General features: G+C 39.6%; 1 protein-coding gene across 3 annotated transcripts in view; it reads right to left on the reverse strand.

The window, feature by feature from the left end:
- Positions 1-18,251, reverse strand: part of LOC127658436 (peroxisome proliferator-activated receptor gamma coactivator 1-alpha-like) — a 64,612-nt gene that overhangs the window by 4,539 nt on the left and 41,822 nt on the right. For all 3 annotated transcript variants that reach the window (XM_052147731.1, XM_052147750.1, XM_052147740.1), the window contains exons 8-12: positions 15,857-16,868; positions 14,411-14,503; positions 12,859-12,979; positions 4,055-4,176; positions 3,380-3,531 (exon numbers count right to left, since the gene is read on the reverse strand). In XM_052147731.1, the coding sequence (XP_052003691.1) occupies positions 3,380-3,531; positions 4,055-4,176; positions 12,859-12,979; positions 14,411-14,503; positions 15,857-16,868 (1,500 nt within the window). The remainder of the gene's footprint in view (positions 1-3,379; positions 3,532-4,054; positions 4,177-12,858; positions 12,980-14,410; positions 14,504-15,856; positions 16,869-18,251) is intronic.

An 18,251-nucleotide genomic window follows, 5' to 3' on the forward strand; every position in this document is an offset into this window, starting at 1 on the left:
AGTTAGGGTGGGTTAATGATGACAGAATTTTTGGGTGAACTATCCATATCACATGCATTTGAATCAGCTTTGAAATGCCATACTTGACATTATATACTAAAACAATATCCAAAATGCAGGATGTTCTGGACAGTTTCAGCCTCAGACGGCACACAATAGTTCATGCTCTATGTCTGATGCACATAGCACACAAAACTGGAAAACACTTTCTCAAACCACTCTGCACAAATCTGATTGGCCGGTTGGGATGGAACTTCCACAAGTAGAAGCAAACAGGACTTTTTATCAGTATGCCTGGAAGCTGAGTTGTGTTCACAAGGTGCCACATTGATACAATGAGCATTTTTGAGGATGAAATAATCACAGAATTTGCTCAAGTTTGCCAGGTTAGTCACATACAATATTTTAAAGATATTCAGAGTTTCAGTTGAGGAACGTAGCAGAAAGTAAAGTGGATATCCATGAGCAGAGCTGCATTTTTTGATTAGTTTACTTTGCTTTGGAAAATTTGCTGTAATGAGGTTTCCAGTGCACTACTTAGACTCTCTACACGTTTTCCCTGTGTGTTTCTGTGCAATCCCTCACAAAGATTTGCACGGCATTATATAAATAATTTATTTGCCCACGATGGTCAGTACATCTCTGATTACCCCGCCCCTAAACACACCGTAAAGATAAAACCGACTGTGAATGTCAGTTAGATGGCTTTTCCTGTGTAAATGGGTGGTTCTTGGCCAACTGAAGCTGCTGTAGATCCCAGACATTTGCCGTAGTCTGGCAACGTGACACTAGGGTCTGGAGTAAGTTGTCTCAAACACAACAAATCATCCTTCTATGCCTCAGATTTTGCTGCTACTTTACCAATCCCTCATTTAATATGCTTTTCAACTGGCTTAAATTGACTATTTGGATAATTAAACCAAGTCAGGAGTCCAATATGAAAACCGGACTGCCATTAGACATACAGTTTGATTTGTGGCCAGGCTATCAAACATGGCTTATCTCTGCTGGCAGACAGCTTCACAAATGGTGCCCTCACATGCACAGCAGCACAGTCAGAGAGCATGAGAAATGGGAATGACCATGGCAGGCAGGAGATGCCAGTTGTGATCTAATACTATGGCTAAGGGGAGGATTGTGTCATGACGCACACCTTGAAAGATGAAAAATGCACCTACACTCTACTTAGAACTAATGGACAGTGTCTCGGAAAACAAGAGGCAAAACAGAAGAGAAAGGCAGAAGATTGAGGTGAAGGTTTTGAGGCTGCCATGGTGTGGCATTATTCTAGTCACTTGCCTCTGTCCCTTTATTTCCTCTTTATCTAAAACTGTCTGCTTCAATACAGCCTACACTCACCATAAAACCCTCACTCTGGTGAAAGGCCCAGCAAAATGAATGTCACCCCATCCATCTGTCCTGGAGTGGGGGTAGATTCCCAAATACAATGGCTCTGCTATATGGCCCTTAACAAATGCTCACCTTTGGAGGACATATTATGTCCACAATCTGAATACCTCTGGCCTTACCCTGAGCCTTCAAAATACACAGTAATGTCCTCATTATTCGAAGGAAAGTGCTCTTGTTCCCTTCCATTGACCTGCAGCACCATCAATGGCACTGAGACGGATCGTTCCATTGTCCCGAGCATTGCACTTCCCTGACCTCATATTTTGTGGAAAATAAATGTGGAGTGGAGCATCGACTAAATACTGAAGTGCACATCACCATCCCTCCTATTATAATGAGGGTTGTGCACCATTCTGAATTTAATTGAGGATGCCTTTTAAATTCCAATTCAAATCCTGAATTTTAGTTGAGGTATCAAACCGTAAAATTAAAATGGAATTACATTTAAAGAAATTCAAATAACTGCTGTAAGTGTAGTTGGTATTATTATCAGTCTCTTTAAGACACGTCAGGTAACTTGGCATTTATGTTCGTAATACCTCCAGGCAGCCTACAGGATGCTATTTCTATAGATACAAGTACAGCTACTACTTGAATAGGGAAAGACTGGAATCTGAAACATGGTTGGTCAAGATTACGAGCAAATAACATATAAAAAAAAAGAAAATGCTATCTCTATCAAAAAATATTGGCTCTTTAACTAAAAGGCAGGACTTCCATTTCTAGAGCCTCTATAGTCAACGTTATAAGTATACCAGTGACCCAGGGCTGGACTGGTAATCTGGCATACTGGGCATTTTCCTGGTGGGCCAATGCACTTTTGGGCCGATCAGGGGTGGAATGTCCTTCGGGACAAACGAGCGGGCCGGTGGTTCGGCTGCGAAACGTGCCGAATGGGCAACGATAAGCAACAATGAGCCGCCACGTTATGCAGAATGGACAACAAAATGGTGGTGCGATATGCAGAAAAGGACAGCGAACCCGAATTTGGTAAACCCCATCCATTTGCTTTCGCGCTCTCTCTCTCTCTCTCTTTCATATATAGAGAGAGAGAGAGAGAGAGAGAGAGAGAGAGAGAGAGAGAGAGAGAGAGAGATCTGCATTTTAAGGTATCATAGGCACTCCTAATGGCCGTTTCAAAAAGGTAGGCAACAATTTGTATGTGCTATGTATTTTTATGCTTATAAGTTAAACAGTATTTAAAGTGTCACATCTCTAGTCGAGCCTTCTGTGCTAAGCGCTATATAGTGCCTATGTAGAGCGTCACTACATCAGTCACTTATGAGGTTCCATGATGGTTAGGATGCTACCTTAGGAGGCCGCTGCCTATCTAGGCAGTAGGCAGTGAGGGAGCTAACTAGGTTTTGGAACAAAGCTCAGAAACAAGACGACACTGGAAAAGACAAGAGAAAAGTGTACAACAGAATTCCAGAGAAGGTTAGTGGAATGCGTGAAGTAGAATATAGATTAGACTGGGGGAGATGAAGATGATGCTGTTTATGAATCAGTCACTCCCTGACAGAGATCTTCCTTTTAATTTCTGATGTTTCTCCCACAGTCTCTTGCTCTTTATGTAGTCGGCTCACTCCTCAGTGTCATGGTGAGGTCTTGCTGCTATTCAACAGCCCAACAGAAGGCAGATGGAAGCCCACTTGGGAAGAGGAAGCTGATGGGACTTGACCTTGCTCTCCTACACTTCCTTAATGTTTCACATCTCACCATTTTCCAAACATTCAGGTGGCCAATATATAAAACATGCAGTATACATGGGTAGAGCAGGATATTCTGCACAAAATGTCTACTATAGAGACAAAAATGCACGCATTGTACATCTTTTGCAATTTTGAAACATAACAAATGTCTTGCATGATGTCTTCTTTGATATATTCTTTCTGTATTAAGAAGGCTATTGTGTCGTGTTGTAACTGTAGTCACTTGTGTATGGATGCAGCCAAGCTGTTTCACTTACCTAAGTCTGTGTAGTTCGAGTTACTGAACTGCTTTTGTCCACCAAGGCATAGCTCAAAGTGAGGCTCATTCGACTTGCGCAAGGTGTGTCCATTCTCAAGGGCAGCGAGCGCATCACAAGTGTAGCGGTAAGTGATGAAGCCAAAATTGTCCCTGGGTTGAGAAATAGAAAATTAAGTGTCAGGCGGCAGAGGGAACAGGAACTAGGTCCACCTCTTTCGTTCCCCATTCATACCATATAAATGCAAAATTGGAATCAATAAATAGGTGACTTCTCATTTTTCTGCTGACAATGTTACAGCGTAATTCTATTTGTTATCAAACACACCTGTCCTGTGCTGAGGCGAAAGCCAACCTTGCTGAAAGAAACTGATATAGCTGGTCTCTCAGCCTGGTAAGGTGGGTCTGTTTGCTGGTTTCAGAAGAGTTTTGGGCACTTGTCGGCTGGTCAGGCTGGGAGACTAGCTGGCCAACCAGCTAATCTAGCTGAGCGCTAACTTGGCAAGGCTGGGAAACCAGCTAGACCAGCTGAAGATCTGATAAGTTCAGCAAACTAGCTTAAGCTAAGCCTGCTTTCCTAATTACTTTCCACTAGGCTAAAGTACAAAATTAAGTAGACCATCTTACACATACAATCCTGAAACAAACACAGACTGACAAAAGCCCACGGTCTTACCCGTCATGTCTCAAGTTGACTGTACTCTCCTCAATCTCACCAAAGACTTCAAAGCGGCGCTTGAGCTCGGTGCGTGTGATGTCGGCATAAAGACGTCCCACATACACCACTCGCCTCTCCTCCTGATCATAAAGGGAACGAGAGAGGAGAGATTAGTCTAATATAGAGGTTCTGCCTTCTTTTATTTCCTCTTTCCTCTCTCCTCGACTTCTCTCAACCTCACCCCATGACTGTAATTAACATCCAATATTGTGTGAAAGCCAAGAACAGTCTGGAGAAAATGGCTGGAGGACTCGCTTTTGTCTTTTTCACTCTGTTTAATGTGTGCGTGTGTGCTTGCGTGTGTGTGTGTGTGTGTGTGTGTGTGAGCAAATACAGTGACACTCTCTCTGGCTACATTCGGAATGGAATACTGACACAGTTTAAAATAGTAAATGAAAAAGTCGGCATTATTCCATGTTTCTTTCCCCACGTTTTAATCCAATTATGTGTAAATATGTATTTAAGGGATAGTTCACCCAAAAATGTAAATTCGGTCACCACATATTTATGACTTACTTTCTTTTTTGGAACATAAAAGGAGATATCAGGCAGAACAACAACATCAGTCACCATTCAATTTCAATGAAAAAAATAAATATACAGGTGAAACTCGAAAAATTTGAATATCGTGCAAAAGTTCATTAATTTCAGTAATTCAACTTAAAAGGTGAAACTAATATATTATATAGACTCATTACAAGCAAAGTAAGATATTTCAAGCCTTTATTTGATATAATTTTTATGATTATGGCTTACAGCTTATGAAAACCCCAAATTCAGAATCTCAGAAAATTAGAATAATACATGAAATCAATAAAAAAAGGATTTTAAATACAGAAATGTCGGCCCTCTGAAAAGTATAATCATGCATATGTACTCAGTACTTGGTTTGGGCCCCTTTTGCATTAATTACTGCCTCAATGCGGCGTGGCATGGATGCTATCAGCCTGTGGCACTGCTGAGGTGTTATGGAAGACCAAGATGCTTCAATAGCAGCCTTCAGCTCTTCTGCATTGTTTGGTCTTATGTCTCTCATCTTTCTCTTAGCAATGCCCCATAGATTCTCTATGGGGTTCAGGTCAGGCGAGTTTGCTGGCCAATCAAGCACAGTAATACCATGGTCATTGAACCAGGTTTTGGTACTTTTGGCAGTGTGGGCAGGTGCCAAGTCCTGCTGGAAAATGAAGTCAGCATCTCCATAAAGCTTGTCTGCTGAAGGAAGCATGAAGTGCTCTAAAATGTCCCGGTAGACAGCTGCGTTGACTCTGGACTTAATAAAGCACAGTGGACCAACACCAGCCGATGACATGGCTCCCCAAACCAACACAGACTGTGGAAACTTCACACTGGACTTCAAGCATCTTGGATTGTGTGCCTCTCCATTCTTCCTCCAGACTGTGGGACCTTGGTTTCCAAATGAGATGCAAAATTTGCTCTCATCAGAAAAGAGGACTTTGGACCACTGAGCAACAGACCAGTTCTTTTTTTCTTTAGCCCAGGTAAGACATTTGACATTTGAAGCCCATGTCCAGGACCCGCCTGTGTGTGGTGGCTCTTGATGCAGTAACTCCAGCCTCAGTCCACTCCTTTTGAAGCTCCCCACACATTTGAATGGCCTTTTCCTGACAATCCTCTCCAGGCTACGGTCATCCCTGCTGCTTGTGCACCTTTTTCTTCCACACTTTTCCCTTCCACTTAACTTTCTATTAATGTGCTTTGATACAACACTTTGAGAACATCCAACTTCTTTTGCAATTACCTTTTGAGGCTTTCCCTCCTTGTGGAGGGTGTCAATGATGGTTTTCTGCACAACTGTCAGGTCAGCAGTCTTCCCCATGATTGTGAATTCAACTGAACCAGACTGAGAGACCATTTAAAGGCTCAGGAACCCTTTGCAGGTGTTTAGCTGATTAGAGTGTGACACTTTGAGCCTACAATACTGAACCTTTTCACAATATTCTAATTTTCTGAGATTCTGAATTTGGGGTTTTCATAAGCTGTAAGCCATAATCATCAAAATTATATCAAATAAAGGCTTGAAATATCTTACTTTGCTTGTAATGAGTCTATATAATATATTAGTTTCACCTTTTAAGTTGAATTACTGAAATTAATGAACTTTTGCACGATATTCTAATTTTTCGAGTTTCACCTGTATAATAATTAAAGAAAAAAAAAAAAAGATTACAAATAAAAGAATGGTGATTAAGGCTGTCATTCTGCCTGACACCTCCTTTAAAGTTCCACAGACGAAAGTCATACAGTTTTGGAACAACATGAAGAGTAAATGATGACAGAATGTTTTTTTGGGGGTGAAATTTGCCTTTAACTTCTGGTAATCTGATCAAAGAATGAGTCAAGAAAAAATCAAGTTAAACACAGCTGATATTACTTCCATTTTGTTCATCAAACTGGAAATTGAAAGTCAAGTCAATATTCTGTGGGATACAGTATCCCACAAGGTCTGTATACTGCACATATTGACAAATGTAGTAGGTCATCCAGATACTTTACATATATAGAAATTTTACATCATTTGAAATAGTATTCATACTATATACTGGAGCAATTGTAAGAGTAGTATGTTAGTATGCTTTTCTGAGCATAGCCTTTCTCTCTCTTAACTGATGTGTGGGTCAGGCGGTGGAACGGCTTTAGCGCCTCTCCCATACTGAATGTTCCAGCTTATTACAGCTATAGACCATCCACGGGATTATGAAAACAAGATAAGGCCATCATATTATACAGTTATTTCCCCTTTAAAATAATAATGGAACAGCTTTAGTGTCTGATTATTTTTATAGTGGATTTTTATAAACTACTATATACTGGTTTTGTTTAAAGCTTTATAGATGCTGAAAACGTGTTTTAGGTTAAGAAGGTACACTGTGTGCATCTGGCTCAATCTCTTAGACTTGCAGTTTGAAGACTTTTATCAGTCCTTTATTATAGTCCTCTACAGTACACAGAAAAGGGCTGGGTGATATAGCTAAAAAAATTTAAAATAATAACTTGATATCTTTAATATATAATATTCAAATGTATGTATTCTCATCTCAATATTTATATATTTGATCTGAAAAGGTTTAAAAAAATATTTTAAGAGTCTAAAATATATATTTCCTATTGACACACTAAAGCTGAAGATATAAATAGCCATCTTAAGACAAATGCTTTTTTAAACATCTTAAAGGGGTCGTGGAATTGAGAATAACATTTTCCTTGAGAATTAGTCATAAAAGAGGTAACTGTACTATAAAAACATACCATAAATTTCAGAACTCAAAACCTCCTCCCCAGTCTAAAAAGAGCATTTATAGTTGCCACCCTGCTGAAACATCTAATTTTTAAATCTTTCCGTTCATGAAGTCACACAGGGCTCAACTGGTAATCTGGCATACTGGGCATTTTCCCGGTGGGTTTAGGCACTTTGGGGCCGATCAGGGGCGGACTGGCCATCGGGAGAACCGAGCGGGCTGGTGGGTCTGCCACGAAATAGGCCAAATGGGCCGTGATTAGTGAAAATGAGCTGACAGATTATGCAGAACAGACCACAAAACGGCACCGCGATGTGCAGAAAAGGACAGCAAACAACATTTGTGCGTGGATGGTGCAGAGAATAGAGTGAGCCTCCATACGCGCTAGGTCTACATGGTAAAGCATTCAACAAGCCACATGATAAGATGTATGGATTGACTGTCTCACACACGGAAGCAACTGAGATTCATCCTCCACCACTCGGGAGGTGAGACACTATGCCACCACGAGGACCTAGAGCGCATTGGGAATTTGGCACGCCAAATTGGGGAGAAAAGGGGAGAAAACATTTTAATATATGATAAATGCTTCAAAGACTTCCGTGAACATTTTTGTACGATGACACAAATTAATGGCTGAATTGGGGTTTCAAAACGATTGACTGGAAAGAACAGTTTCTGATTCTTAATATCATAGTTACAGGTGCTGGTCATATAATTAGAATATCATCAAAAAGTTGATTTCAGTAATTCCATTCAAAAAGTGAAACTTGGATATTATATTCATTCATTACACACAGACTGATATATTTCAAATGTTTATTTCATTTAATTGTGATGATTAAAACTGACAACTAATGAAAATCCCAAATTCAGTATCTCCGAAAATTTGAATATTACTTAAGACCAATACAAAAAAAGGATTTTTAGAAATGTTGGCCAACTGAAAAGTATGAACATGAAAAGTATGAGCATGTACAGCACTCAACACTTAGTTGGGGCTCCTTTTGCCTGAATTACTGCAGCAATGCGGCGTGGCATGGAGTCGATCAGTCTGTGGCACTGCTCGGGTGTTATGAGAGCCCAGGTTGCTCTGATAGTGGCCTTCAGCTCTTCTGCATTGTTGGGTCTGGCATATCGCATCTTCCTCTTCACAATACCCCATAGATTTTCTATAGGGTTAAGGTCAGGCGAGTTTGCTGGCCAATTAAGAACAGGGATACCATGGTCCTTAAACCAAATCCTGTTGGAAAATGAAATCTGCATCAACATAAAGTTGGTCAGCAGCAGGAAGCATGAAGTGCTCTAAAACTTCCTGGTAGATGGCTGTGTTGACCTTGGCCCTCAGAAAACACAGTGGACCAACACCAGCAGATGACATGGCACCCCAAACCATCACTGACTGTGGAAACTTTACACTGGACTTCAAGCAACGTGGATTCTGTGCCTCTCCTCTCTTCCTCCAGACTCTGAGACCTTGATTTCCAAAGGAAATGCTAAATATACTTTCATCAGAGAACATAACTTTGGACCACTCAGTAGCAGTCCAGTCCTTTTTGTGTTCTGACACTGTGTCTTGTTCAAGAGTGGCTTGACACAAGGAACGCAACAGCTGAAACCCATGTCTTGCATATGTCTGTGCATGGTGGTTCTTGAAGCACTGACTCCAGCTGCAGTCCACTCTTTGTGAATCTCCCCCACATTTTTGAATGGGTTTTGTTTCACAATCCTCTCCAGGGTGCGGTTATCCCTATTGCTTGTACACTTTTTTTCTACCACATCTTTTCCTTCCCTTCGGCTCTCTATTAATGGGCTTGGACACAGAGCTCTGTGAACAGCCAGCCTCTTTAGCAATGACCTTTTGTGTCTTGCCCTCCTTGTGCAAGGTGTCAATGGTCGATCATTTGGACAGCTGTCAAGTCAGCAGTCTTCCCCATGATTGTGTAGCCTACAGAACTAGACTGAGAGACCATTTAAAGGTCTTTGCAGGTGTTTTGAGTTAATTAGCTGATTAGAGTGTGGCACCCGGTGTCTTCAATATTGAACCTTTTCACAATATTCTAATTTTCTGAGATACTGATTTTGGGGTTTTTCATTAGTTGTCAGTTATAATCATCAATTAAAAGGAATGAACACTTGAAATATATCAGTCTGTTTGGAATGAATGTATACATTATCCAAGTTTCACTTTTTGAAAGGAATTACTGAAATAAATCAACTTTTTGATGATATTCTAATTATATGACCAGCACCTGTATATAAGACTTTTATTTAGCCACAGTAACCGCTGTGAGGTACAAACCAAGTCACATACATAAAACTATACTAGTCCATTGTTCTATGAACCAAAAAAGACAAGGTCACCACATAGACTGGGAAAACTTAAAGACCCCACCAGGCAGAAAATATAAAAAGGAGTAATTTAATAATTTTTGCTAATATAGAGACAAAGCACAAGACTCAGGCCTTTTTACTTGGCATCCTTTATATATAAATGTACAAGTATTTTATGTCAGACAAAATGACAGGTACATGAAAAAATATATATATATATATATATATATATATATATTTTCATGTACCTGTCATTTTGTCTGACATAAAATACTTGTGATCCTTAACTATATCCATATGTCTCTTGTAAGTCATACATAAAATTATGAGACATATCTATTACCCCACAATAGAGTCATAACTCACTTCTGAACATGAGGTCACCGTGTCACATCAAGAACAGTGACAACAAAAATATAGAAATAAAAAATAAAAACTACAAATTAACCGGAAACACCTGGGATGGGTTTCTTTTTTGCCTTATCTCTTCTGCTACCCTTACGCTTCTATCACATACAATAGGAGACAAAAGTGTTTGCTGAATTGCTGGTTTTGTTGCTGACAGCTGATAAATGTGGTGAGGTTTTAAAGATGACACCCTGAAACTTGCGCTTCATATGAAGCCTTCACATCCTTTGCCCCCCACCCAAAACCTCTTCTGACAGCTCAGCCACTGCTGCTAGTAATTGTCTCGCTGCCGTGGCACACAAAGAATAGACATGCGCCAGGGCTGAGTCATGCGTGCATCATTCGACATGTGCATTTATCAGTGGACTGAGTTGGAAACCCGTCTCATTTCACAGTCTGGTCAGGCACAGCGAGAGAGAACAAAACCGATATTTCATCTAACAGAACTGCATTTCAAATATGTAACTGTTCGAATTAAAATGCTAGTTTTGGAATGACATGTTAACATAGTTTGATTTGAGGTATTTTAAAGGGATACAAATTCTGTCATCATTTACACACCTTTATGTTGTTCCAAAACGCTTTCATTTTAAATCTTCTGTTGAATAAATGGAGATGTTAGGCAAAATGTACAGGTGAAACTCGAAAAATTAGAATATCGTGCAAAAGTTCATTAATTTCAGTAATTCAACTTAAAAGGTGAAACTAATATATTATATAGACTCATTACAAGCAAAGTAAGATATTTCAAGCCTTTATTTGATATAATTTTGATGATTATGGCTTACAGCTTATGAAAACCCCAAATTCAGAATCTCAGAAAATTAGAATATTACATGAAATCAATAAAAAAAAGGATTTTAAATACAGAAATGTCGGCCCTCTGAAAAGTATAATCATGCATATGTACTCAGTACTTGGTTTGGGCCCCTTTTGCATTAATTACTGCCTCAATGCGGCGTGGCATGGATGCTATCAGCCTGTGGCACTGCTGAGGTGTTATGGAAGACGAAGATGCTTAATAGCGGCCTTCAGCTCTTCTGCATTGTTTGGTCTTATGTCTCTCATCTTTCTCTTGGCAATGCCCCATAGATTCTCTATGGGGTTCAGGTCAGGCGAGTTTGCTGGCCAATCAAGCACAGTAATACCATGGTCATTGAACCAGGTTTTGGTACTTTTGGCAGTGTGGGCATGTGCCAAGTCCTGCTGGAAAATGAAGTCAGCATCTCCATAAAGCTTGTCTGCTGAAGGAAGCATGAAGTGCTCTAAAATGTCCCGGTAGACGGCTGCGTTGACTCTGGACTTAATAAAGCACAGTGGACCAACACCAGCCGATGACATGGCTCCCCAAACCAACACAGACTGTGGAAACTTCACACTGGACTTCAAGCATCTTGGATTGTGTGCCTCTCCATTCTTCCTCCAGACTCTGGGACCTTGGTTTCCAAATGAGATGCAAAATTTGCTCTCATCAGAAAAGAGGACTTTGGACCACTGAGCAACAGACCAGTTCTTTTTTCTTTAGCCCAGGTAAGACGTTTGACATTTGAAGCCCATGTCCAGGACCCGTCTGTGTGTGGTGGCTCTTGATGCAGTAACTCCAGCCTCAGTCCACTCCTTGTGAAGCTCCCCCACACATTTGAATGGCCTTTTCCTGACAATCCTCTCCAGGCTACGGTCATCCCTGCTGCTTGTGCACCTTTTTCTTCCACACTTTTCCCTTCCACTTAACTTTCTATTAATGTGCTTTGATGCAGCACTTTGAGCACTTTGAGAACATCCAACTTCTTTTGCAATTACCTTTTGAGGCTTTCCCTCCTTGTGGAGGGTGTCAATGATGGTTTTCTGCACAACTGTCAGGTCAGCAGTCTTCCCCATGATTGTGAATTCAACTGAACCAGACTGAGAGACCATTTAAAAGCTCAGGAACCCTTTGCAGGTGTTTAGCTGATTAGTGTGTGACACTTTGAGCCTACAATACTGAACCTTTTCACAATATTCTAATTTTCTGAGATTCTGAATTTGGGGTTTTCATAAGCTGTAAGCCATAATCATCAAAATTATATCAAATAAAGGCTTGAAATATCTTACTTTGCTTGTAATGAGTCTATATAATATATTAGTTTCACCTTTTAAGTTGAGTTACTGAAATTAATGAACTTTTGCACGATATTCTAATTTTTCGAGTTTCACCTGTAAGCCTCAGTAACCATTCACTTCCATTTTATCTTTTTTCCATACAATGAAAGTGATTAGTGACTTGAGGCTAAATCTGCCAAACATCTCCTTTTGCATTCCACGAAAGAAAGTCAACTGGTTTGGCACAAAATGTGGTTGAGTAAATAATTTTTGAGGTCATTTGGGATAATTTTTGGTTGAACTGTCCCTTTAAACTTTTTACCTTGGTTGTCTGGTTGGTAGCATTTAGCCATGTTGTGATTAATACAATCCGGCAGTGTTCTGAAATGCGGAGATGTTAAAAATACACAACTAGGAGATAAAGAGGAAATGTGTGTAGCCTGAATGATTCAGAATTCTAGCTTTGCATTAGATCACTTTTTGAGAGAAGAAAGTGAGAGCATGATGGGATAGCTTTGTGCTTCGAGCTTTCTGCAGGCATACACTATGATGGGAGGGAGAGAAAGCCTGAGAGATGAATAACATCTATGCTAATGTATGATTCGTGCCAGTAGGACAGACACAGAACAGGAAAACACCTCCAAACATAATAATTGAATAAAATTAAATGGTGTGTTTACTCACTATTGCTGTTTGCCGTTGTCTCTCCCTCTGCTCAGTCCTCTCGCACTCTCGCTTTTCATAGTTGCGTCGATACTCTTCCCGCTTCAGGCAATCATGCTGATAATCCTCATAGCTATCATACCTACATTTGAAAAGGGGGAGAAAACATTCTGGGAAAACATGCCATATGCCTTATTTGAACATATAACCACTGGAGGAAATCAGCATCTTAATTACTTCTTCAAAACAGCAATGAGATTAAATGAAAGCAAATTCAGATGTTTTTTTTCTCTTGGAAAAAATAACCTATTTATTACTAGTTAGTAACCTAATATAACATGTACCTTGATTAACAAAATAGATCTAAACAATGTAACAAACTGTGCTTAGATCAGCCAAAATACCATAGTCTGCCATTCAAATTTAGATGTTATGTAAACTCAACATTTCTCATTAAAGGTGAAGGTGTAATTTCTGCACCACAATTGTTAGCAAACGGAATTGCAACAATGTTTTCAAACAGTTGTCCCAAACACTCTCCTGATCAGACATTGATCAGACAAAACAAATCATCATTGCCATTGGCTGCCTTAAAGTATTCTCAAACAACAATTTTAAAAATGTTGCTTACATATTTAATCAACTTAAGAATATATTGATGTAGGAATGTATATTAAGGTGGTATATCTGAAAGTATTTTAACATCGAAAACATCTTGCATATTTAAAAGCCAAAAAGACCCCAACCTTAACCTAACCTAACCGTAACCCTTACTCCTAAGAAATTTTAGGAGAAACACCCAAGACAACGTTGATATTTAAATGAAACATAACTGAAAACTCCATTAAATCTCCGGAACTATGAAAGAGCAACCTTTTTGCAAATAAACATTTGCTCTGAGTAAATAGATTTATTGTTGTTTTGCTCAAGTGGCCTTGGGAATCAGCTAGCTCTGAGCAGAGCGCTTTCCATTCTTCTTAGCGTGGAAGACAAACAAACACATTAATAAGATGTCTCATTACATCGCAAAAGGTTACAGCTCCCAATGGCAGGACTCTTAAGGGAATATGGCAGAAATTTGGCAGCTGTGTCTGTCAGCACAACTTCACATGCCACTACTTTTTGCTTAGTTTGAACTTTGCGTACAAAAATTGCAAGTTTTTCTTCAACCATTTGCAACATTGGCAACATCATGGTGTACAAGCACAATAAGAGCAGACTAAAGCACCATCAGGGTGAAGGTATATCAGAGAGGTAGTGGGGTCCCTAATGCAAGCTGCTCTTGCCAACGAAAGCTTTATTGTAAAAGTTTGAAAACTTCAAGCCTTAAAATGATGTATCATCATAACTCATCATCAATTAGACAGAGTCAGCAAGCTACTTGCTTCCTTTGCATAAGGACAGACTTTGAAATTATTGCAGACACAGTAGATTATCTTTCACCTTATAAACAGGTCTATAATATCCACATTTATATTCTCTAGCATAATATTAGGTGTCAGATAATACATTGTATATAGAGTATATTGAAGAGTGATAAACACAAGTATATTTCACAAGTGTAGACACTTACCTGGGCCTCCGACCAAAAATGGAATGAGACTGGGATTGAGGGCTTCTATAAATTCTGGGAATAAAAGTGCTATTGTCCATATTGTCAGGAGACCTGTGTGATAAGCAGAATGAAAACACAATTCTTAGTAAATCCAACTCAAAGTATACCTTTAAAGTCTTACAATGTATGCCTTCTTTACTCCAAAGGATCATGGCAAAGAAATGATGTGTATATATATATATATATATATATATATATATATATATATATATATATATATATATATATACAGTATAACTTATATAAACAGCAGACACATGCACACATACAGCAATTGAGTTGCATGGAACGTTGACTTGAACATCAGTAGGTGAAATTTTATAAGCCTCGATAACATTAATGGGACAAAATTCTGATGTACACATTCTAATTTCCTATTGTTCAGTATAGCAAAGAAAACTGTATTTTAAAGTGTATTCTATCACAAAAGTTCAAGAAAGGTCAACTGATTCATCAATTTCCAGAATCTTTTAGAAACAAGGTAACATGGAGTTAATATCACCTTTTAATGTATAAAATACATCAAATGAATGCTGCCATGCCATGGACACATAAAATAGCACTAAGTAGCTAGGTATTAAGAGTAGTATAAAATCGGAATCTGCTTACAAAGCACTGTCTCTTTATCTTTCTTTTTCTTTTTTTTACCAAAAATAAAATAAAAAAATCAAAGTAGGCACTGTAAACATTGGATGTAACCCACTTTAAAGTGTCCAGGGCTTCACTCATTGGGCCTTTCTTTCATCTCACAGGGAAGGAGTGGGCAATGCTGTAGAGCAAAACAACAGCTGCTACTAAAAACAACAGTGTGCCATCAAAGAGTACTGGAGATAAATTAATCTAAAATTCAAGCTAATGGGACGAAGGTCCATTGAGGAAATCATATGAGACTATTCCATAAGTCTCTCGAGCTCCTCAAGTGACACAAGCTTGTTTGCCCAATAAATTACTTTTCATCACCATTGTTTGTGTATAAAAGGCTGAAAGGCTTCTGCAATTTATAAAAATTCAATACATTTCTATAATGGGGAGAGAATGTGTGAACTCAGGTTTTGAAAGGCTCATTTGGTGTAACAGCAAGATTGCTACAAGTGTGGAGATTAACTATCTATCCTACAGACACTCATTGAGTATATCCTTTAAAACGTTTTTAAGTTAATTTTATCGTATGTCTCTCAAAGGCAAGGCTTATAGTCTACTGTATGTAATCTTTCTCTGGTTGTGCAAAATCAGCTGCAACAACTCTAGTGGCCATGCTGCGAGACTTAGATTTGCACAATGACAGCCACAGAAAGATGTTTACTTCCTTTAATCCCGCCCCCCCTGCTGAGACATGTACATTTGTGTCAAAAGAGATTGCTAGGTAAATGTGATTCAAAAACAGAAGGTAGACTCCACAGTTACCTAGTGGGAGAACGGCAGTCGGGAGACTCAGAGTGGGAGTATGGAGACCTGGAGAGGGATCTGCATCTGTGGTGAGATGAAGAACGGGAGCGGGTGCGTGGCCAGCGTGGGGACAACTTAGTGGACGGAGGTGAGACAGAGTTCCATGACAAGGAACTGCTGGAAGGGGAGCTACAGGGCGACCCTTCGAGGAGCAGTTCAAGTGGAAAACCTTCCCCCAAGCGGAGTAGGCGCTCCCGGCCTACCTCCAGATCCTCGAAGTATGGCAGACCTTGGTGAATGAAGTGTCCGAGAAGGCCAGAGTATTCATCCCCAGTGTCACTGTCCTCTAGCAGCTGGGTGCCTTTCTGCTTTCCCTCTTCCACACTAATGAAGGCTTGCTGAGGGTTTCCAAAGTGCTTGTTGAGCTCTTCCCGGATCTCCTGGTCTCTAAGTAATTTCCTGCCAGAAGAAGTGCAATCTACTGAAATTTTGGGGCCCGAAGTGGAGTCGTGGTCCTGTCTGAGAGCATCCATATCCAGACAAGTCTCCTGAGCTGGGGGTGAAAGGTCCTGAAGCTGCCTGGCCAGAGAGGAAGACGAAGGGGAGGCGGAACACAAAGATGATGTAATAATAGAGGAGGTTAGCATTTTTGAGTCTTTACATTCTACATGCTGGGCATCCATTGGCCCAGAAACCGCTGTAGCCGTGGTATTAGTGCTGTCTCGTTTTGTGCTTGTAGACTGGCAATAGTCATGATCGCCAAAGACACGGGGCATGGGCCGCTTGCCCCGACGCTCCTCCGAGCCCCCTAGGGGCATTGTGGAGGATGCCTTGCTCAGCTGCGCATAGAGCTCAGTCTGCTCTGGGCCCTTCCGAATAGAGCTGCTGGTTGGCTGTTGGCCGTTGCTCAGCCTAGGCCTTTTGTTTGACAAGGGTGAGGAAGAGCATGAAGACAGCTTGTTTTTAAGTGATAGTTTGAAAGGGTTCTCTTGACTGGCTTTGTGAGGAGGTGTGGTAGGTGGTGTCAAACCTGGAGGTACAAAAAGAGAGAAAAATTACCAAACAGGATCACTCTCTTTTCTTAAAAGAATAGTTCTCCCCAAAATAAAAAAAAATTATCTCATCATTTACTCACCCTCATGCCATCAATGAAGAGTATGATTTTCTTCTGCAGAATACAAACAAAGATTTTACAGTGCAAGTGAATGGTCCAAAGAATTGGTCACCATTTACTTGTACTGAATGGACTCACAGTGCTGAGATTTGTTTGTCAAAAAACACAAAGAAAGTCATAAACATCTAGGAAGGCATGAGGGTGAGTAAAGGATGAGAGAATGTTTCATTTTTGGGTGAACTATTCCTTTAAAAGTACTTGGTCTATACTTTATAGGCTTGATTAAAATATTCCCTTTCACTTAGCCCTAAATTTGATCCGTGCTTTAATGCAACCATGATCATCAATGTAATCTCAGATTGCAGACAGATACGGACAGAGTTACTCAATTTAACTTCCCCCAGACTGTAAACAATCCTAATTCATTAGAAATTAAAATAATCAGACCAAATAATAACACTGGTTTTTAAAAATGGTAAATTGTATTTATATATCATAGTAGTACTGCCTTTCATATTTGCTGATTTTCCTTTTCAAAATCATTGTACAACAGCATCGTTTTTTACTGAAATATACTCTGTTATGGTAATGAGAATCATAATTGAAAACAATAGCAATAGTAAACGCCCGGAGGCATTACGGTAATGTGAATTGGGGTAAAATGTGCTTGTGTCCTGAAAATAATGCCATAATGCAAACAAATCTTAATGGTTGTAGGGTCCATTTTCTTTATGCAAAATATAATAGAAAATATATATATTTTTGTATTGATTTGAGGTTAAATAGGACCAGGAAATTTTTTCACAGGTTTCATCAGAATCACCTATATGGTCATCCATATAATCAGGCATACTGATCCTGTATTTCTGCTGGCATACATGGATGCAGATGTAAGTATGCCATGCTTTATGTCCCCAGTGAAAGCACAATGACTGGGGGAATCATTATCATTCTCCTCATCTTTGCCACCTTTTCTCCTCATGAGCTCCAGCGATCCTGACAGAATTATGTGGCAACAGATGGCAGTTATATGGGAAGTCCTGAGATGCACTGCTTTACGGCATGGTTAATGCACTTGCACAAACATCAGATAGTTCCTCTTTCTCTTTCTGTTTCAAAATCTCTTTGTGTCATTCACTCTCTGTTCATTTTCAATAAACTATATTTCTGTAATTTCTTTTTTAATTTTTTTATTAATTAATTTTTAATGTTCTATATTTTTAAAAACAGCTATAAGTGCATTGCATCAACCAAGAACCAGCTAGCTGATTTTCAAACATTTTCAGGGACTGTCACATC

The sequence above is a fragment of the Xyrauchen texanus genome, chromosome 2 (assembly GCF_025860055.1).
Source record: "Xyrauchen texanus isolate HMW12.3.18 chromosome 2, RBS_HiC_50CHRs, whole genome shotgun sequence".
In the NCBI taxonomy this organism is placed as follows: Eukaryota; Metazoa; Chordata; class Actinopteri; order Cypriniformes; family Catostomidae; genus Xyrauchen; species Xyrauchen texanus.